The sequence below is a fragment of the Brassica napus genome, chromosome A2 (assembly GCF_020379485.1).
Source record: "Brassica napus cultivar Da-Ae chromosome A2, Da-Ae, whole genome shotgun sequence".
NCBI classification, from domain to species: domain Eukaryota; kingdom Viridiplantae; phylum Streptophyta; class Magnoliopsida; order Brassicales; family Brassicaceae; genus Brassica; species Brassica napus.
In genome coordinates this window covers 28,499,960-28,523,333 of record NC_063435.1, presented here as the reverse complement: position 1 = coordinate 28,523,333, position 23,374 = coordinate 28,499,960, and the positions used below count along the sequence as shown (strand labels likewise).

Sequence of the window (23,374 nt, the reverse complement as noted above, 5' to 3'; positions counted from 1 at the left end):
TAGATGAGATACTAGATTATAAATGTCAGCTCGTTATTGTCACTGAAACAAATGTGTCTTAATGGGAGTTCTATGGTACAACCTCAATGAGAATCCACCAACGAAGAGCAGCACCATGAAAGCGATCCTTCCATATAAATCTGGAGTTATACGCAAATCCACCTAAAATTGTGACAAAATGAATGATGTTAAATAGATTGGCATCTGAAGAACAATCAAATATTGAAAAGGCCTTCCATAAGCTACCTTCAACACAGTGCGGGTGATTGGACTAACAGTAGCTTCCAGTTGAATTGAAGGAAAATATGCTAGATGTTGCTTGACCAACTAGCAAGATAGCGCAGAAATGTTAGTGTTTTTCTCCAAAAATATATAATGCATTAGCTTATTGAATTATGATATGTATAGATATACCCTTCCCCCAGGATTGTAACGAATCAGCGCTCCAATGTCTTTTTCCTCCATCTCATACAAGCGGTCTAAGTCGGCCCCTCGCTCTTCAAGTTTTCTCAATGTCTGTTTGATTGAGATGAATTAGACAAAAATATTCCATATTGCAAGTCAAATGTAATTATCAGAAGCTTACATCAAAAGGTATATCCTATCGAATTGCCGAAGAGGATGTTGATGAGGCCACAGTTGACGATCAACTGCCTTGCAGTATTCCAACATAAATAAAGTCATCTCACACCACCCTTTTCGCAAACATGTCTCAAACAGGGCACGCATTATACGTGCTAAACTAGCACTAATATATGAAGCATCAGAGACCAGAGAAAATGCATCAATTGACCCACGAGATATGAACAACTGCAGATCATAAAGTCAGTATATCAGAACTCTACACATCAACCATCTTTTATATATCCTAGGTATAAATAATATTGCAGTGATTGTGAAAGTCAATGACCTGAATGAGAATCGAAATTTTTCCATGTTTGTTAGAAGGTCCTCCCTTTACTTCTAAGGGACAGCAAGAACGTGCAAGAGTCTCAAGTTCATGCTGCTCTTCCTCTCTTACCACAATATTTTCAAATTCAGAAGAATGGGCAACCATATCAATTATCTACAGCAGATAATTTGACATCAGTAAGTAATGGATAAATCTTTAGCAAGGTACCGAACAAAGAACAAGGTGGAACCATTTAAACTTAGAATCAATCATTAAAGGGAAATTTAATAACAACAGAATGATTATAGCAAACCTCGCTTTCATTCATGTGCCGCTTCAACATCTCGTTGTACGTTTCAACACTAGAGTATTGAATATAGAAGTGACTTGCAACCCGTCCAAGCTCAGTACAGTAGAAGTTTCCACTTTTTTCATCGAACCTCATCATTTTAGCTTTGTCCAGTGAACGTGCAGCCTCAGACACAAGGGCCCGTTGCTTCAATGTTAAAGAAGGATCGGCAATTATCTGTGACGAGTAGCACGATCAGAATGGTTTAAGCACATATTTAATTGTAGCACAAACACAAGGAATATTTTAAGTACAAAATGGTACGAAAACACACTATGAACACAAACAATCTCCAGGATAAAGATCTCCATGTAAACTTTTAGAGCTTACAAATTCAGCACAAAATTTTAGAAAACATGTGAAGAACCAATATCTCTCTGAAAAAGTGGAGAAAAGAACAAAGATCTTCATCAGCCGGAATGCAGATAGCTATGGAGACTACCCATGCAAAGAATAACGTACCTCGTCCCATCCAATGCCATAGGCCAAAGGATTTAACTTCATCCGAATTGACAAATATGTATATCCAAGCCAAGCACAAGCTTCCTTAACATTAGTCACAGTTCCCAAAACCACTTCTGCGTTTAAATTGTCTTTCAAGGAGCTTATGAACTGCAAATAAGAATAACATTGGAACTCGTTGTATGGCCAAAAGAATTGACAGATCAAACTACAAATGGAACTTTCGGGAAGTTTATGTATTAGGATGACAGACCAAAGTTCTTTAGGTTTGTGCCCAATACCTGACTTTCTATGGGAAGCTGACTCGTCAGCAGCCGAAGATAGTAAGCCAGCTTGTCATGGGATGTGATAATAATTCCCTCACCACTCTTGTCAAACTGCGGTCTCCCAGCTCTTCCAAAGATCTAATACATATAATAGTATGACACATTAATAAATATTGCATTGTCATGCCCTTTTCCAAAGAAGAATTTTTCCTTTACCTGCATGACATCAAGCATTCCCAAGTCTTTCCACCCACCAGCCTTGGCATCATACAATTGTGTTCCCTGGAAATTAACCAAACATATTGAGCTATAAGGACAGATTATAGCTATAATGAAAGATTATATAAATTTGTAGAACCACTTGTTGATCTCCAACAATAAGAGAAACTTCTCTTGGCATAGATTAAGAGTAAGTTTGACTATACAAAAACCAGCCATACAACTAAAATATACATAATCAATTTGTCTACACATAAGCATACCTTAATTACGACTGTGTGTGCAGGCAAATTTACACCCCAAGCAAGAGTTGCAGTGCAAACAAGCACCTGAATGCCCAAAACATGTTGGAAGAAAATAAGTATCTATGCAATAAAGAGCAAGCAGACAAAAATATCTCGTACCTTCAAGAGTCCATCGGAAAACAGCCTCTCCGTAAGTGTTCTATCAGATCGTAACATCCCAGCATGATGAATACCGAAACCAGCTTCAAAAAATTGACAAGATCCTTATTTCTGGACTTGATGACATCTTTCTGAGATTCAGTAAGAACAAACCTAAAAAATTAGTAGCAACAATGAATTTCAAAAAGATGATGCATAATGCACTTATTTACCTTTCTTATGTGAAATTGAGGATGAGTCTCATTCGTGAACAAATCGAGCGTTTCATTTTCCCGAGCAAGATCAATCTACGTCAAAAATACTGAAGTTATGTACGTCTAGATCTGGATTTTGAAATCCATTGAGAAATCATACTTTGCAGCGAAATCATCCTCACGTGTTTTCAGGTGTACATAACATTTAAGATTTCAGGAAAAAAGATATGCATGAATTTTGGAAGAGAACGGGTAAAGAGAAGCAGTATATAAATATGTAAAATATCATATACCAATTTCTCAGCTGTTTTTGAAGTGTCTTTTCGGGAATGAACAAAAATCATTGCTTGATGACCTTGTCTAATTGAATCAGCAACCTAACATGAAAGCATTACCATGTAGATAAGTGACTGTCCATATTAACATAAAAATGGACAAGGCTTTATTCAAGATGTATAGACCTTTTTGTAGCATATCTCATTTAACAATGCATTTTTAGCAGCAAAGTTATGCTCGGTGATGCCTATATACTGCTGAGCTAAGGGAACTGGGCGATAGCTCGAATCAAAATAGAAAAGGCCAATGTCTGGGTTCACTCGTAAAAACTGAGCAACCTGAAATCCACCCAACAAAAAAGGTTCAAAAATAAAATATAAAAATTGAGCGACTATAATTTCCCGAGACTAACGAGGAAATATGAAGTAACACAGTGTAGTGCATAAAAACATCGTGACAGATATATATATATATTGTTGGAACAGACCTGTAGGTAGCTAGGTAAAGTGGCTGACAGGCCTACAATTCTTATCATTGTCTGCGTCGACTCTACCTGGTACAGAACAAAAGTCAACCAGATTTTACAGTGATGCCCAAATAGAGGAGAGTATAACTTCAAGAATTGCTTTAACAAAACCAATATTCACGGAAAGATTATTTCTAGCATTTAACTCAACAACGAACAAAATATGATCAAAACAAGACGTTACCTGACGGAGGGTCCGAGCAACTAATGCCTCTATCACTGCACCTCTATCATCATTCAGAAGGTGCACTTCATCGATGATCAAGAGTTTTACTAGCATTGACAATGACATGTCGCTGCTTTTGCGAGTAATGACATCCCATTTTTCTGGTGTTGTCACTATCATCTAATTCACAATCAATAAATCAGGTATATATCAGTTCATGCATGCCTCCGCAAGAAACTTAAGTATATCTTGTAAGCTTATATAAAACCTGAGTTTCTTCAAGTTCGCTCTTGGTGAGTTGCATATCCCCTGTAAGCTCCTTCACAACCATATTTAATGGACCAAGACGACGGCTAAAAGCTGATGTGACCTCTGCCGCTAACGCCTATAAAGAACAAAAAGTAAATAAAAATTCTGACGATAAAACTTATCCACAAGATTATATTAACATGATTCTACCTTCATAGGAGCTACATAAACAATCTTAAACTCGTTTTTGTGCAAGTAGCCATCCCTGAAGTGTTGTTTAATCTGCGAGACAATTAGATAATATATGAGTAAAATATGAAACATTTTAGCATGATTACAATATATCAACTTCTTTTACAGCACAACATACATACATTTAAAAAAAAAATCTATTCACGCTCTTCGTAAATAAAATCTCAAAATGTTTTCAACATGTCTGTGATAAAATCAGGTTGGGAAACAAAAATATTAAACCAAGTAAAAAAGTACTTACCTCATGTAAAACAGAGATCATAGCAATATTTGTTTTTCCAGCTCCTGTTGGAGCACACACCTGCAAGGACATAATATACTTATGCTTGAGAAGGTAACTCGCATTGTCGCTCGGTGCGGACACAAAATTTACATATGACTCACCAATATATTCTCATTGGTGTTGTAAACTGTCTGAAATATTCGAGACTGAATACGGTTCAAAGTTTTGTACCCATGAAAAGCAGCTTGAGCGACGTCATCCAACTCCTTTATCTCAATCTGGCAACATGCAAGAATTTAAAGTTAGAATGCACGCAATCTCACAGAAAAGGCTACAATAGGATCTAAACTAGAAAATTTATTAATATGTTTGAAGAACACTTGGATTTAACTTTCTACATGCAAGAACTGTCATCTATCTTCTAGATATGGATGAGACGTACCAGTTTCTCGCCTGGTTTCAATTGTGCGGTAGGGGTAGGCGGGATAAAGACTTCCTCATATCCTTTTAAGTGCTTCCTTACAGTACCTTGGGGAAGAGCAAATGCAAGAGAATTGGCTTCTCCAGACCCGATCAGATCATCAAACCCACTATTCTTTTCACTTGCCTCTAGTAAATAAGAAAAATTGGCCTCCGATATTTCACTCTCTAAACCAAGCTCGGCACTGCGTTTGTTTTTCTTTTCCTCCTTACGCCGAAGTTTCTCAATTTGCTTTGCGGACTCTGTTTGAACAGTAACCTGAAAGGTGGCTGCGGGTTACTGTGGCTATAAAAAAAATTGGCACAGCATTATATGGAAGGCCTCGCTCAAATGGCACTACCTGTGTGCCATATGTAGGCATCCGGGTTTGGGTGTTTGAAGCTGTTTTGTCAGACTTGAGAACCATCTGACCATGATGGATAGCATCAACAATCTCCTTCCGATGCTGAAAAGGGAATCAACAAGTCAGACACCATTCAGATTTCTTAGAAACTAGAAAGCAGAGAATAACTTCACTATATATCGGAGTAACAACCCTCTTAGTCTTTTACTATACCTACGCACAAACCCACACATATCCACGAAATGACTTTATATCAAGCGAGAACATTCAGTAATAATATTAGAACGTGATTCAGTTAAACACCATTAAAGCCGGCTTGCAGTAACATAGACTAAGCTAGTACGTAGCTTTAACTAAGAGCTACAAGATAAAGATTACCACTCAAACGTAACAGCAACTCTCGAGACATGCATTTTATACAGTAGAATCTAAAGCTAATAAGGCAAAAAATGTCCAATCACAAGTTCAGATAAAAGAGAAATATACACGCCAGGCTTACCATAATAAGGTCTTGAACAGTCTCAAATGCGCCATCCCCAACAAGATCCAACAAATCTCCAGCTATCTGCAGAGAAAAAAAGGTTAAAACCCCTTTTACTTCCACTTTGAGTATATGCTGCAGGATGAGGCATAGTAACTCCAAAATATTTCACCACAACACACATACCTCCTCACCAGGCTTATCCGAATCCAGAAACCTACATATAGCCATTGCCAGCTCATCACGGGAAAGTTGTGAATTGCTTTCTCTAACCATCTGTCCGCATGCGTCTCTAAGCCAACTTAAATCAAATTTTCCTGCATTCTGATTCTTTGTCATGTCACTGACATCACTCCAACCTTCAGAAAATGATGCATGAGCGCTATTGCTCTCTTCATTCTCAAACCCTCTTTCGCCAAGTGATTCTTCCACCAGAAAACGACTTGGTAGATTGAAAACAAGGTCCGCACCAAATTCAGCACCATCATCAACCACATCCGCATATACCTCAGACTGATGAGCAGGCTGTATCGAGTAGAGTGCCAGAGCAAAGGAGGCCACGTTCTTTACATTAGCATCCGAGACAGCATGACCAACAACATTTTGCAACTCTAACCTGTTAAATAAAAACAAAAACAAACCAACGTTAAACACCCAAGAAAAAGTACAAAGCTTTGGCCTTTTTCATAAATCAATCTTCCAGGAGTACTTACTTCTTTTCAGCAACGCTCTTATCACTAAAACCACTGTCCTCCTCCTCCTCCACTGGCTTCCCAAACAGACGATACGCTGTAAAAGCAACCTCACGAAACTCCTCTGATTGAACTTCCCGATCTATCAACTCCACTACAGCTCCAATAAACTGCTTGTACGCTTGCCGCACTTCTGGAGAAGCTGTTTACACCAATTCAAATCAACATACACACAAAGCACCACCTCATAGTCTAATCCACTTAGAGCATAATCAATGGGGTTCTTATCGGAATATAAGAAACCATCTAAAAAAACTAAGAACCTGCTCTTAAACCTAAGAACCCTCGTTAATCATGCTCTTATAAAGATAATTAAATATATATATATATATATATATATATATATATATATATATGTATATATATATAAATTAAATCAGAAAATCACCTCCTTCCCATTGATGAACTATCCTCCTAGCAAGGTCAGATTCATCGAGGCGACTCCCAGAGCTGAATTAGCAAACACAACACGATCCAATTCAATTAAAGTATTTACAATAAGACAATTCAAATACTCGTCATCACAATGATCCTAGAGAATCCAGTGAAACCCTAATAAACGAGTGAATTTCAAATCAAGGCGAAATCTCAGGAACTCGGGGAGGAGAAGCTGACCTGCGAGGCTTGTTGAGAGTTTGGAGTATGGTTTTGCGGCGAAGGTAGGCTTGATCGATGTCGAAGGGGTCTCTTAGAGAGCTTGTCAAGCGAGGAAGCTGGACCAACATGATTAAACGCTGTCGTCTGCGTCGTTTAGGCTTCTTCTTCTTCTTCTTCTTATTCGCCTTCTGGTTTAACTCTCCGGGGAAGAAGGCGATCGATCGCTTTCGCTTAAACGACGTCACTTCAATACTTAATGAACAGTTGTACTAGGACCCGTAACACCGACCCGCTAAAATACGGGTTCATTAAAACGATGGCGTCACTTCAATAGGACCCCGTTCATTGACCCGCTAGAATACGGTTTCATTAAAACGACGGCGTCACTTCATAGGACTCGTACACCGACCCGCAAAAATACGGGTTCAGTTAAACGACGGCGTTTGGATTGGTAAAGTTTTTTTTTGTATAGATATTTTACAATTAACATGTGATGGACCAATAATAAATTATTCCTTTTTAATTGGTAGCCATTTAGGTTGGTGAGAATAGTGCTTTTGAGTTTGAATTTTGAACATTTATTGCAAATAGTTAACTAATATTGTCAATATATTAAAATATAGATGGACTGTGTAATAGTGTTTTTGAGTTTGAATTTTTACATTAAATTTTGTAATACAGCATTTTTTATTTTGACATTTGTGTGGAACACCACACAAAATTTGGCTTTTTCATTAAATAATAAACATGGACTGTTTTTTTATTTATTTTTTTACCAGTAAATAATAATAGAATGTCTCTTTAATTTAAATCTCAAAACATACGTACCAAAAAAAAAAATTCTACACGAGCTAAGTTCTTTAATGATGCAAAAAAGCACTCAAAAACTCAAAAGGGTTTTGAGAAGAGACAAAGAGGGTAACACACCACATCACTCTCTACACAAGAAGTAGCCAACACTCTCTCTCTTGTGTTTTCTCCACTTTCTCTTCTCCTTTGCTCTAGAGATCTCTCTATCTCTATCTTCACACTGTGACATTTTCTCTGAACGCATCCATGGCTGCTCTGGTTCTCTCACTTCTCCTACTAGCCATGGCTGGCCATTCTAGTAAGATCTTTCCACTCTTCCTTCAGATTCTTAGCATTAGTCTTGTCTTTATCTCACTGTCCTAGTCTCAACCCTTTTGGCTCTGGTCTGAAAAAGGGTTCTTGTAACAGTCAAGGGTTTTACTGTTCATGAGTTTTCTACTAGATTAAAAGTTACCATTTTTATATTTATTGTTATAAGTATTTCACATTTATTTCTCTTAGCATCTGGCTGTCTCAAAATGGGTTCTTTTTTTTTTGGTGTGAATAATTTAAAGGTAAAAATCAAGATTTGTTTTCTTTTGTTCTTATCTGGTAGAACACTCAGGAACAGAAGCTACTTGAATATGGAGTCTCATGGCATTTTGAATCAGTCACTAAGTGTTACCTCTCTCTTTTTTTTTGGGTCTATGTAGGTGCCGCATGGTGTGTGTGCAAGACAGGTCTGAGTGATGATGTGTTACAGAAGACCATAGACTATGCTTGTGGAAATGGAGCAGACTGTAACCCCACTCACCCAAAAGCACCTTGCTTTAACCCTGACAATGTTAGGTCTCACTGCAACTATGCGGTCAACAGCTTCTTCCAAAAGAAGCGTCAAGCTTCAGGCACTTGTGATTTCAGTGGCACTGCCACTCCAACTAACTCTGATCCAAGTTAGTCTCAAGCACCATCATCATTTTTTTTTTACTGCTCTTTGGTTTCATTCATCTTCTTGTTATACAATGCACATTTGATTGGTTTATGGTTACAGAAAGTTTAAGGCTTTATGTTTTTGTTACAATGTGAATATATGCCAAATGTGTGATAAAGACTAGTTCCTAGTTACAGTTTTGTGGATAATTATCAGTTTATTAACGTATTATGTGTTTATTGATCCTTTTCTTTTACAGGTTATTCAGGATGTACCTTCCCTACTAGTGCAAGGTATGTTTCTGATTCAAATGGCTATATCTAGAATTTGAAAGAAACATTTTATGGGACCAAAACCAAGAATTTAAGCAACTTTTTTTTCTATTATATTAGTGGTAAAGAGAAAAGGTGGATTAAAGCTTGATTTGGGTCCCAAGTTTGCAACTTTTTGATTTTTTTTTCTTTCTTTTGATGTGAAAGGGATAGCATCATTCAAAATCTATTAAGAATAGGAATCATCATAATTAATATTTACTTAAACAGAATAAAATAAATAATAGCATTTTGACTCTAATGTGAACGGTCCATTACAACTTCTTTTTATATGACTCTTTTTACATGAGCCTAAAAGTACTCAATTTCTTTAGTTCTTTAATGAAACTTTTCAAATGCTTTATTGGATTACAGTTTGAACGCATGATCAGTGTTCTTGACTGTTATGAACCCCTCAGTTATTAGAGACGGATACATATTTACCTTAAAGTCATTGAACCAGCTTCCTTCATTAATGCCTCAAAGTGGTTGTTTCTTGTGTGATATTCACTTCAATGTAACTTGTTGCCTTTTTCACCAGCGGCTCTGGAGGCAGCACTACGGGTACAACCAATCCAAAAGGCAACTCAACCAGCACCACACTTCCTGGTGGCAACAGTCCTTACTCAGGAACCTCAACCAATGGAGTTTTTGGAAACAACAGCACAGGAGCAACTGGGACAGGAGTTAACCCGGACTACACTACAGAAAGCAGTGCCTTTGCTCTCAAGAACTCAAGCAAACTGTTCACCTTCCTTGTCTTGATCGCTTCGAGTGGGTTCTGCTCTTTCTTGATGCTCTAAGGATGTTAATGTTCCCTGGTTTTTGTTGGTGCACTTATTGTCGTAAGGACATTGGTCTAGCTTAGGGGTAATCTCTGTCCTGTGTGTTCTGAGTCTTTATGTGCTTGTTGTAAGAAGATTTCAGCTCTTGCTTGTGCTCTTGCCACGTGATGGTTTCTGGTAGACTTAATCGTAGTTTAAAAACTTATATATAAATGATATTTTATCTACTGGTTCTTCTTTTGTTTTACTAGATTGGGACCAGTGATGCAAGGTTTGTTATCACCAAACATACTTCTACGAATCTTCTGTTTCTATTTCAAGAGAACGCATGGCAAGCTAATCTGAACTCTCAAGTCTCTGATACCCCCATATGTGGTACACGACAGACAAAGAGGACAAGCAAAAGATTGTGAAATCCCCTTGTTGCCCTTGAGCTTCTTACCGACAGACGGATGAGCTGGAACCCTCTGTCTCTCTTAGAGTCTTATTGACACTTAAACTCCTTCCTCGGTCCATGAACCTCTTCTCAGACGCTTTGATACCTTGAACTTCCCTTGAGGCATTCAGGAGCTTTCTCACAGCTTGATGTCTTCATAACTTTCACTTTGTTCTTTGACTGATGATCATGTTCAATTGTTAACGATGAAGTGACCATAGCAACGTGCTTAGTAACATAATAACAAAATGCAGAAACGTATACGCACATGTTATAATAATTTAAATAAATTAATATGTCTTTGGTCTTTTAGACTAGGCTGTTAACTTTAATGTTTAGTAAAAAACTTTACTCAACAGATATTTTAACACAGTTGATGAAACGTATTTTTCAATACAACAACTAGACTGTGCCAACGTATTTGAACTTCGCTTCCCTATATAAACACATCAAAGATTCAAGTTTAGGTTCCGAGAGAAGTCACAAGAGGTTCGTCTTCGCTCTTCAGAGAGAAAGAAGAAAACAAAAGTTGTTTCTTGCGCACCAAGAAAACGATCGATACTAATGGAGGACAACGGAAGCGGGTCCGAGACTGGATCAGAAACAACGCTACCTCCTTCTTCGTCTTCTTCTACCGATAAAAGCGTTACCAACTATAAGGTAAAGAAGCTACGCATCTTCACACTACTTACATACGTTTCGATCATCATGATTCTTGAGACCGTTTCTTGATTACTCTTGTTCTTATTTTTGCTAACCTGTAGAAGAATAATACGAAGCCTTGTAAGATATGCGGAAGTAACGAGGATGACGATGATGTAAGGAAGTGTTATAAGCCGCACATGTGGTGGCTATGTGAAGTGTGCCGTACCTTACCTGGCGTAGTCGAAGTTAAGCCGGAAGATTCTAATGAGACAGTACTTCCTAATGATTCTGTTTCATCAAGCAGTAGTCGTGTGGATGCTCGGAACAGTGGTAATGAAACCTCAGCGACTAATCAACCTTCACAATCAGAGGCACATACTACAAGTCCTGAAGGTAACGAGACCAATCTCATTAGCTTATTAAGTGTATATGGTTTAGTTTCTCTGAGTATGAAATCAAGAAACTGATGTGTCTTTTGATTTGTCACAGCTTCTTCTACAGCGTCCATCAACACATCTCCTGAGAAGAAACAAGCAGACTCCAACGCTCCCTCTGATTCGGAATCTTCAAAGTAGATGATTTTCTCAGAGCTTAGTGGTTGTTAGAGACATCTGGATTTTAGGGTTTCTTTTTTAAAAAGGATTGTTTCTTGGGCCGCAAGTTATCTTACATAAGACTTCTTTGATGGTCATTTCAGTTGCGTCAGTATTCTTGAACATTCTCCGTTTCTTCTTCTGTCATCAGAGAGATGTGCTAGATATATAGATTCAGGGTTTGTTTCTTAAAACGTGAGTTTCTTGGGTCGCAAGTTAGAATTTAGTAGATAAGTGAGAATAAAGATTAGACTTCTTTGGTGGTCATTTGCTTCAGTACTCTTGTACATTCTCCTTTACTAGCAACTTTGTTACAAAAATAGTATATGCTTCAACGACAGTTTTATAGATACAATTTCATGAGTTAATGCCTTAATGACAATACCTCCCAGACGTTTAAGACTGATTCTGAAAAATGTGAAACTTTAGATAACTTATATTAATTTAACACAGATTATGAAATGTGAAATTTTAGATAATTTGTATTAACTTGTGAATCACTCTGAAAAAGTTTGATAAATTTATAACTAAACAAGATTAAAATACTCAATTCCATCTTGTCAATTGTGTCCAAGATTGATGTCTTGTTAAATCTTCAAAAATTGATATTTCAAGAACTAACTGATACGGTCTTGTTAAATCTTCAAATTTTGATTTTTGAAGAAATGCAGAAGAAACGATTAGAACAGAGGTCTTGTGTATATCCATTAGATTGTGATGCAATTCTTTTTTCCTTGGATAACAAATTACTCTCAAAAAGTGAGATTGCATATCTTGGATCATAATTTTGAGCCACACTCAGCTTATATTCTGTCTTTTTTTATTACCTATGTGTCTCCTTGCTACTATAATATGTGAACCAATGATCTTGAAGAGAAAGACTACTAATTTAAAGTTGTTTTATTTAAAAGAAAGATGATAGAGTTTCTTTGACGACAAAATACTCACTTCGTTTTTCAATATCATAAGGCCATTATATTATCCAAACTTAGATGATTTAAATCCAAATAGAACAACCAATATCAGATATAGTAATGTAAACTGGTAGATCCAATATTGAAAGAACTCCTTTTTCAAATTTCAAATATTTTTAACACATTATTTTATTGATAATGATTTGAAACATATTACATGCCCACATATTAGATATGACATATGAAATATAATTGAGAAACTATTCGGTTTTTATACTTGAAATTTTACATATACAAACAATTTATATAAAAATTACATAATGTAAATTACAATATTTCTAGAAGTTAAAATGCCAAAATTACAAACAAATAGGGGAAAATAAGATATTTATTATTTATTAAATATTGATTATTAAAATTTATAACTATTTAAAATGATATATATTACAAAAATTCTAAAAGAGAATCTAAATTAATTCAATACTTTTGCATACTTTTACATAAAAAAACATAAGCAAAATATGGGCCTTTTTGAGCAAAATATAAGAATAAAATATGGGATAACAACTTAAGAAAGCAGATGTGAAGACTTGAAATAATGACTAGTTGACAAGGTGAAATTAAAATTAAAGATAAGAACTCAATTATACTATTTTGGTTACAACATTTTAGTATCTATGTCCATGTTAAAAATATATCGACATCTTTTATTTACTTCAAAAAAATATTATATTATCCAAATTTGAGGTGATTTGGAAAACAAAACCGTAACAAAAGAACCAGTATCAGATATATAAACATATATATTGGTGGACCAATAATAAAAGAATTCCATTTTAAATTTTATATATTCTTAGCATTTTATTTTATTGATAGTGATTTTAAACATATTACATCATAGAAGAGATACAACATATGAAAATATAATTGAGAAACTAATAGTTTTTCGAAACTTGAAAAAAAAATTAAAAAAAAAACTAATCGACTTTTGATACGAAAATATTACATATTTATGTAGCCAAAATTTTCTATACAAATTACATAATGTAAATTACAATATTGCTAGATTTGAAAATATTCACCTTTTTGAGGATTAAAAGTTAAAATGCCAAGAATACAAGGAGACAAAATGGGATAATTGTGAATTAATTATAGGCCATACCATATGATGAACTAAGAGAATAGTATCATACTAGGTTAAGACCCGCGCCTTGCGCGGGATGAACATTATATATATAAATTATTTATATATTATATGTTTATAACATATTATGAAATAATAAATATATATATTGAATAATTAAAAAGTCATTATCTACTACTTATATAATTAAATTGGTGCGAACATATAAATAAAATTTATAAATCGAAAAAATATTTTTTCTATTTGATATGATATATAATTAAATTTAAATGATAATAACATATATATGGTATATTTTAATATTAATATTTATTAAATGATGCTTTTTGCTCATATTTTTTTTATCATTTGTATCTGTTATAGCAAAAAATCTAAATTGGTGATATCAAAATTTTCACTGTGGGATTAATTGTTTAAGTAATTTATAATATTTTAAAAAATTAAGTTGTCAATATTTTTTCAAATTTTTTTATCAAAAAACTGTTCAAAGTAAATTTCAAAATTAAGATATTTATGTATTTTTATATGGCATATAGTTTAATTTAAAATGATACATATGTTTATATATCTTTTATTTTTGATACTTATTAAATGAGACTTTCAACTTATATTATTTTTTAATTATTTGCAGCATGTCATAACAAAAGTTTTAAATCGTAGATCACAAAATTTGAATGTGAAACTTTTAACAGTTTTAGTAATTTATACTCGTTTTTAAGAATTCAAAATATAATATATAAATGATTTTTTAAGTTTTTATTATATGGTTAATATGATTGTTTAATTTATTTTAATAGTTTAAAATTAAACAAATATAATTATAATACACACTTATTTTTATCAAATCTTTATTATTCAAAATCATTAATTGTCATATATACTTTAGGCACATTAGGCAATTTTGTAATCTTATTTAAGGAAATAATGAATCACATTAATAATGTATTTATTGTGGTTTAATAAAAAACTTATTATATATTTAGATGGACCAACATATTTCTCTAAGGATTCTAAGAATCATTCTAGTGATGACACGTGGCTACAAAAAAATGTTACAATGCTTCTCAAATAATATATAGGGGATTTAATACATTTCTCTTATACAACTTCTTGTATAAGAATAAAGTTCAATCGATGCACATAAATTTGTTTCTGTAATTTCAGTTTGACTGTGTTTTTTGATTGATAATAATAGTTTAACCCGAATCGGAAAATTTTGTGAATGGTCATAATTAATTGTGTGAATAGAGTCAAAATATTGACTAGATTGTGCTGAAGTGTTTGAACTTTGCTTCCCTATATAAATACAACAAAGGCTCTTCAAAGAGAAATAAGAAAACAAAAGCTGGTTCTTGTTATCTAAAAAACGATCATTTTCTTACCTCTTTCCTCTTAAACCGAAACCTATTCTTTCTTTGATCGATACTAATGGAGTACAACAGAAGTGGTTCGTCTTCTTCTTCTACTACAGAGGAAAGCGTTACCAACTATAAGGTAAAGAAGCTATTAAACCGAGTTATTAGTACACATTGATGAATTAGAAAATGCGTTTCTTGTTTAGTCTTGTTATTGTTTTGTAGGACAAGAAGCCTTGTCAAATATGTGGAAGTAATGCATTTGACGATTTTATTATGACTTGCTTCAAATGCAGAGTCACACGAGAGCATATGTACGTATTAGGATTCATCCTCCTCCTCCACTTAACCAATAACATGGATCTTGATTTATTTGTTGTAATGTTTCAGTTATTGCGCAAAGGTGCTTTTTAAAGCTGTACCTGACGTGTGGCTATGTGAAGAGTGCCGAACCTCACGTGGCGTAATCTTCATTAACCATGACGAAGCCTCAGAGAGTAATCAACAATCTGATTCTTAATCTGAAAAGTAGCTGAGCTGAGTGGTTGTCAGAGACATTTGGATTTAGGGGTCTCTTTTTTTTTTTGTAAGTTTGTTTATTGGTTCGCAAGTGGTCTTACTTGATAAGTGAGATTAGTTGTCTATCTGAGCTTAGCAGGTTGTGAGAGAGGTCTTGATTTAGTGTTTCTTTTTGTTTTTAAATATGCTTGTTGTTTGGGTCGCAAGTGATCTTACTAGAGAAGTGTGAGATTAAACTTCTTTGATGGTCATTTGCTTCGGTACTCTTGACAATTTAGAGATACAATTTCAAGATTTAATGACTATTGACAATATATCTCCCAGACGATTAATACTGATTCTGAAAATATGAAATTTTCGTGTTAGTATTTAAAGGAGAATCGACTCCAGTTCGAAGAGATATAAAGGGAAATCAAAGCGAAGAATAACAAAAGAAACATAGTTTGGAGAATAAAAAAGGTTGGAATATATTAGGGTGCCAAACTCGAATTGAAACTAACTTGAATTAGGGCTCAATAAATTTGAGAGGTTTTGGCTGTGGGTGAGTGAGTTTTTCACAGTTTAATTACATGTTTAATTAAAACTAACGTCATTTTCTGTTAAACATAGTCGACACCGTCTAAATCGATGTGTAAAATATAGAAATTTCAACGGTTTGTATATTTAATGGAAAACAAAAATTAGTTTGTGTATTAAACGGAGATCTAAAATTGTTTGTGTTTAGCAAATAATAATTAGTTCATGTATTTTAAAGGAATTTTCTTTTTATAATTTAAACATAAACACGAGCTAACGTCAATACTTTCGTTAAATATAGTTAGCCGTCTAAAACGATGTGTAAAATCTGCGAATTTCAAAAGTTTATGTATTTAATAGGCAATAAAAATTAGTTCGTGTATTAAACGGGGATCCAAAATAGTTCGTGTATTTTATCAGTAAATGAAAATTAGCCTGTGTATTTTTAAAGAATTTTCCCTAATTTATATTAACTTATGGATAACTCTGAAAAAAGTTAGATAAATTTATAACTAAATAAGATTAAAATACACAATTCCGCCTTGTCAATTGTTTCCAAAATTAATCTTTCAAGAACTAACTGACATGGTCTTGTTAAATCTTCAAAATTTGATTTTTAAAGAAATGCAGAAGAAACGACTAGAACAAAGGTGTCGTGTATATACCATTTGATTGTAATACAAAATTTTCTTTTCCGTGGATCAAAAGTTATTATCAAAAAGTGAGATTTAACTTTTTTGATCATCTTTTTGAGCCACACTCAATGTATATCTCGTTTTCTTTAATTACCTATGTCTCCTTGCTACTACACTCTGTGAAGCAATGATTCTGATGAGAAAGACTACTAATCCAAACTTGTGGTGACTTGAAAAATTAAATCGAAATAGAACAACTAATACCAAATATAGTAACATATATATTGGTACACCCAATATTAAAAGAACTTCATTTCAGATTTTACATATTTTTAACATTTTATTTTATTGATAGTGATTTGCAACATATTACATCATAAAAGAGATATGACATATGAAATATAATTGAGAAACTATTCATCTGTTATACTGAATTTTTTACATATTTATGTAACCAAAATTTTATATACAAATTACATGATGTAAATTATTATATTACTAGATTTGAAAATTTTCACCTTATTTAGGATTAGAAGTTAATTGCCAAAAAAACAAAAAAAAATACAAAATGGGATACTATGTGAATTAAGTATAAGCCATAAAATATGTTCAACTAAGAGAATAGTATCATATTTAATACATTTCTCTTATACAGCTTTTGTATAAAAAGAAAGTTTAATCAATGCGATTAAATTTGTTTATGTAATTTATGTTTGACTTTGTGTGTTCACGATTGATAATAATAGTTTAATTTGAATCCCAAAAATGTGTGAATAATCAAAATTATTGACTAGAAATACAATTAAAGTTGTATAAGAAGAAATTTTAATCGATGCGCTTAAATGTGTTTATGTAATTTCTGTTTGACTGTGTTTTCCGATTGATAATAATTTTTTAATCCGAATCGGGAAAAATATGTGAATAGTCAAAATTATTGACTAGAAGTACAATTAAAGTTAGAAGAAATTTTAATCGATGCTCTTAAATTTGTTTCTGTGATTTCTGTTTGAACTTGTATTTTCCGATTGATAATAATTGTTTAATCCGAATCGAAAAAAAGGTGTGAATAGTCAAAATTATTGACTAGAAGTACAATTAAATTAATATGAATATAGTCAAAACTATTGATTAGATTTGGCCAACGTATATTTGAACTTCTCTTCCCTATATAAATACATCAAAGGCTCTTGAGAGAGAGACAAGAAAACAAAAGCTGTTTCTTGCATCCTAAGAAAACGATCATCTTCTTCTTAAACCGAAACCTATTCTTTCTTTGATCGATACTGATGGTGTACAAAAGAAAAGTAAAGGAGTACAAAAGAAGCGGTTCGTCTTCTTCTTCTTCTAGAGAGGAAAGCGTTACCAACTATGAGGTAAAGAAGCGTTATTGGTACACATTGATATAAAGAAAATGAGTTTATTGATTAGTCTTGTTATTGTTTGTAGGAGAAGGAGCCCTGTGACAGGTGCGGAAGTAATGCAAATGAAGATTGGATGCTGACTTGCTTCAACTGCAAAGTCGCAGGAATGCATATGTACGTATTAGGATTCATGATTCCTCCTCCTCTAACTTGAATCATTAACAAAAGTCTTGATTTTATTTGTTGTAATGTTTCAGTTATTGCGGAAAGGAGCATTTTAAAACTGTACCTGACAAGTGGATATGTGAAAAGTGCCGTACCTCAATTCGTGTACTCTTCATTAAGCGTGGGTTTGCTAAAGGTCCTAATGACACTGGTAACTCGATTCGTCTTAATCGTGCGTATAACACTGGAAGAGCACTGGAAGCGAGCATTCTGGTAATGAAGACTCCGCGATTAAACCAAAAAGAAAAAGACTCAAAGAGTAATCAACAGCCAGACTCAAACACGCCCTCTGATTCAGAGAGAGATGTGTAGCTGAGCTGAGTGGTTGTTGTCAGAGACTTCTGGATTTTATGGTTTCTTTTTTTTTTTTGGATAAAAGTTGTTTCTTGGGTCGCAAGTAATCTAACTAGAGAAGTGAGACACTCTTAAAAATATATTTTACTTGCTACTTTGTTACAAAAAAATATCTGAATTTAATGGTTTCTTTTAAAAAATAAATAAATAAAAGTTTGTTTCTTGGCTCGCAAGTAATCTTACTAGAGAAGTGAGATACTCTTAAAAATGTCTTTTACTTGCTACTTTGTTACAAAAATATTATGCGTAAAGGCAACTTATAAGATGCAACTTAATGAGTCAATGTGTGATGACAATATCTACCAGACGCTTGACACTGGTTCTGAAAATGTGACCATTTAAATAATTTATTTTAACTTTATATAATTCTGAAAAAACGTAATTTAGATAAGTTAATAATTAAAACAAGTTTAAAAATACGCAATTGACGATTCAGGAGGTAACGAATTTAAAGATTCAGAAGAATCATTTAAAAAAAAAAATTATTTAACATGGTTGTTATATGATGAAATCAAGATTTTAAGTTTTAGGGCTCTGTTTCTGTCTTCTGCGTATTATGTTTCTCTATAGAAACCACATCTGCCACTATCGGCACAACGTTTCAGGCGACGCCGGTGAAGACCTTTGGATCAAGAGCAACAAATGAAAAGAAGAAACGTAAACGAAGATCAACCTGAGAGTTCGCTTCTTTCCTCAATGAAAGGGATGCAAGAATCGAGAGTAAGTCACAAGTTTCTTATGATAAACTACAATCTTGTCCTTGCTTGCAGTTGTTAATGTTGGTTTGGTGATTCTTGGATCTGTTTGGTTTACGTTTAAAGTGATTCGAGTATATATGCGTGTGTGTGTGTGTGTTCAAGGCTTGTGATCTTGTGACTGTTGTCTGTTGTCATCTTGATTCTCTTCCTCTTCTTTGTATTGTTTCACGACTCGTAAGGGTTGTTGATTATGAGAGCTCTGCGTTCTATGTATAGGAGACGTGTGAGATATGTGGAAGTGTGGGCATTGCGGGTTTGATGATGGTATGCTTCAAGTGCAGAGATACTCGCGAGCATACGTAAGTAATGTAATCTTTGGTTTAGATTTGTCATCTTTACTTTTTACTCTTGCAAGTCAAGGATCTTCTGATTGCTTCATGGCTGTTCTGTTTTTGTTTTTGTTTTTGTTTTTTTGTGTGTTTCAGTTATTGCGCAAAGGTGTTGTTTGTACCATATGTCCCTCACATTTGGATATGTGAAGCGTGCCGTTCATCATCTCGCATATTGCTCATACCTGGTGTTGCTGAGGATCAAATGGATTCAGAAACCGGTGTTCTTGATCATACCTCAGATCCAAAGATCACTCACAGTTCCAGAGTAGATGATCATGACACTGCCATGTTAAGAACTAATGGTATGGAAGAAGTTGTAGATTGCGGAAAGGCTTTGCAGCCACATACAAGTCCACTAGGTGATGAAACTCATCTCACTCTCTTTCTCTTGCATACTTTTAGTGGCTTACTATTGCTAACTACTTGCCTTTGATTAGCTTATTAATAATCAAAGTGCTTAAAGGAGTGTTAATGAGGTTCCAATTTTGTTTATGCAGCTAAAGTAACTTCCTCGGTACTCAATGACTCATCTCAAGACAACGAGCAGCATCAACCAAAAAAACGCAAGACGTTTCAGTTGATGGGCATACAGATCACTCTCTGATCTCTCTTCTCTTGATCAAATCTTTCACAGGAGTGCCTCACCTAAGTGTAAATCAAGAAACGGTTCAGTTGATAGGTATATAATAAACGCTCAGTACATAGGTCTTGAGTCTCTTGACGTCTTGTGTGTACGTATATTTCATCCATTTGACTGTGATACAACGAAGTTATTTTTTCCTTGGATCACAAGTTACTATCAAAAAGTGAGATTCCACTTCTTTGTTATGATTTTGAGCTACACTCTACTCAACGTATATATTATTATATTCTTGTCTTCTTAAATTACCTCTCTGTGTGTCCTATACTCTGTGAAGCAAAATGACTGATGAGAAAGACTATTTGATTTTAAAGTTGTTTTGTTACAAAGAAAGATGATAGAGGCAGGCTTTCGTGACTACAGATTTTACTCATCAATCGTTGTTACCAAATATAGTAACCTACGTCTGCCTTTGTCAAGGATTGAGGGGACCAGTCGGTGAACCCACTCTTAAATGAACTCCATTTGCAATTTTGATACTCCTTCAGCTTTTTATTTATTTGGCTTAACTAACAAAACTAAAAACTACATTTGAGTTTTAGAGTTGTGCACATCGATTGAAAATTTTTTTTTTTTAAAAAAAATATTTTTTCTAAACAAAAACATCATTAACTATTTAAGTAATCCCATTTCAATTACAAAAAAATAAACTAAATAATTTAAAGAGCCATTAGCACTACAAGTTTATTAATTTTACTAAAAACTAAAAATGTCATCTTATTTAAAAAAATACTTTAAAACGTCAATGGATGAAGTATTTATCTAATAGAATATTTATACACGTTACATAAATGTTCATATGTAAATTACAATATTGATATTTTTGTTTTTTTCATCCATTTTGAGTAAAAGTTAAAATGCCACAATTACAAACAAATGAGATAAAATAGGATGATTCGCGAATCAAGTATAAGCCATAAAATATGTTGAACTAATATAGTACTACCATATTTAATAGTTTTCTCTTATATAATAGTCGAGCCAGAAACATAGAAAGACAATTAAATTGTACTGAATAGTCAAAATTTACAAGCCATAGAATATGTTGAACTAAAATAGTAATACCATATTTGATAGTTTTCTCTTATATAACTACGAAAAATTAATTGACGCGCTTATGTAAAAATTTATTTCAGTAATTTGGTTTGAATAATGTATTTTCTGACTGATAATAATAGTCGAACCCAAAAACATATAAAGACAATTAAATTGTACTGAATGGTCAAAATTTACAAGCCATAGAATATGTTGAACTAAAATAGTAATACCATATTTGATAGTTTTCTCTTATATAACTCCGAAAAACTTAATTGATGCGCTTGTGTAAATATTTATTTCAGTAATTTGGTTTGAATAATGTATTTTCCGACTGATAATAATAGTCGAACCCAAAAACATATAAAGACAATTAAATTGTACTGAATGGTCAAAATCTACAAGCCATAGAATATGTTGAACTAAAAAAGTAATACCATATTTGATAGTTTTCTCATTATATAACTCCAAAAAGCTTAATTGAGGCGTTCATGTAAAAATTTATTTCAGTAATTTGGTTTGAATAATGTATTTTCCGACTGATAATAATAGTCGAACCGAAAAACATAGAAAGACAATTAAATTATACTAGATGGTCAAAATTTACAAGCCATAGAATATGCTGAACCAAGATAGTAATACCATATTTGATAGCTTTCTCTTATATAACTCTGAAAAAATTAATTGACGCGTTCATGTAAAAATTTATTTCAGTAATTTGGTTTGAATATTATATTTTCCGAACGATAATAATAGTCGAGCCCAAAAACATAGAATGACAATTAAATTGTACTGAATGGTCAAAATTTACAAGCCATATAATACGTTGAACTAAAATAGTAATACCATATTTGATAGTTTTCTTTTATATAACTACGAAAAATTAATTGACGCGCTCATGTAAAAATTTATTTCAGTAATTTGGTTTGAATAATGTATTTTCCGACTGATAATAATAGTTGAGCTCAAAAACATATAAAGACAATTAAATTGTACTGAATGGTCAAAATTTACAAGCCATAGAATATGTTGAACTAAAATAGTAATACCATATTTGATAGTTTTCTCTTATATAACTACGAAAAATTAATTGGCGCACTCATGTAAAATTTTATTTCAGTAATTTAGTTTGAATTATATATTTTCCGACTCATATTTATAGTCAAACCCAAAAATATAGAAAGACAATTAAACTGTACTAAATGGTCAAAATTTACAAACAAATGAGATAAAATATGATAATTTGTGAATTAAATATAAATCATAAAATATGTTGAACTAAAAGAGTAATACCATATATAATATTTTTCTCATATATATAACTCCGAAGAAAGTTTAATTGATGGGCTCATGTAAAAATTTACTTCCGTAGTTTTGGTTTGAATTATGTATTTTTGACTGATAATAATAATCGAACCAGAAAACATAGAAAGAAAATTAAATCGTACGTCAAAATTTAAAAACAAATGAGATAAATAGGATAATTTGTGAATTAAGTATAATCCATAAAATATGTTGATCTAAAATAGTAATACCATATTTAATAGTTTTGTCTTATATAACTTCGAAAAAATTAAGTTGACGCGCTCATATAAAAATTTATTTCCATAATTTTGGTTTGAATTATGTATTTTCTGACTGATAATAATAGTTGAACCCAAAACATAGAAAGACAATTAAACTGTGATGAATGGTCAAAATTTAAAAATAAATGGGACAAAATATAAAAATTTGTAAATTAAGTATAAACCATAAAATATGTTGAACTAAAAGAGTAATACACTATTTAATAGTTTTCTCTTATATAACTCAGAAAAAGCTTATTCGATGCGTTATGTAAGAATTTGTTTCCATAATTTTTGTTTGTTTCTGTGTTTTCCGATCGATAATAATAGCATAACCCGAAAAACATAGAAAGACAGTTAAAATTGTAGGAATAGTCAAAATTTATTGACATAGAAAAA

General features: G+C 33.1%; 4 protein-coding genes and 1 pseudogene across 4 annotated transcripts; 4 read left to right on the top strand and 1 right to left on the bottom strand.

Moving 5' to 3' along the window:
• Positions 1–70: 70 nt before the first annotated feature.
• Positions 71–7,412, bottom strand: LOC125585139 (annotated as a pseudogene).
• A 604-nt stretch (positions 7,413–8,016) lies between these two features.
• Positions 8,017–10,175, top strand: LOC106445086 (PLASMODESMATA CALLOSE-BINDING PROTEIN 1). Its single transcript, XM_013886620.3, has 4 exons — positions 8,017–8,240; positions 8,635–8,874; positions 9,112–9,145; positions 9,705–10,175. Exons 1-4 carry the CDS (start codon positions 8,189–8,191, stop codon positions 9,964–9,966), a joined length of 588 nt encoding a protein of 195 aa, XP_013742074.1. The 5' UTR covers positions 8,017–8,188; the 3' UTR covers positions 9,967–10,175.
• Positions 10,176–10,391: 216 nt separating this feature from the next.
• On the top strand, positions 10,392–11,923 carry LOC106353880. The gene is made up of 3 exons (XM_013793703.3): positions 10,392–11,044; positions 11,149–11,422; positions 11,519–11,923. The coding sequence occupies exons 1-3, from the start codon at positions 10,949–10,951 to the stop codon at positions 11,602–11,604; spliced, it is 456 nt and encodes a 151-aa protein (XP_013649157.1). The 5' UTR covers positions 10,392–10,948; the 3' UTR covers positions 11,605–11,923.
• Positions 11,924–17,991: 6,068 nt separating this feature from the next.
• LOC111203268 lies at positions 17,992–18,603 on the top strand. The gene is made up of 3 exons (XM_022696834.2): positions 17,992–18,078; positions 18,152–18,240; positions 18,324–18,603. The coding sequence occupies exons 1-3, from the start codon at positions 17,992–17,994 to the stop codon at positions 18,601–18,603; spliced, it is 456 nt and encodes a 151-aa protein (XP_022552555.2).
• Positions 18,604–19,006: 403 nt separating this feature from the next.
• LOC111209515 lies at positions 19,007–20,567 on the top strand. Its single transcript, XM_022709458.2, has 4 exons — positions 19,007–19,365; positions 19,620–19,702; positions 19,829–20,094; positions 20,233–20,567. Exons 1-4 carry the CDS (start codon positions 19,288–19,290, stop codon positions 20,337–20,339), a joined length of 534 nt encoding a protein of 177 aa, XP_022565179.1. The 5' UTR covers positions 19,007–19,287; the 3' UTR covers positions 20,340–20,567.
• Positions 20,568–23,374: the final 2,807 nt, after the last annotated feature.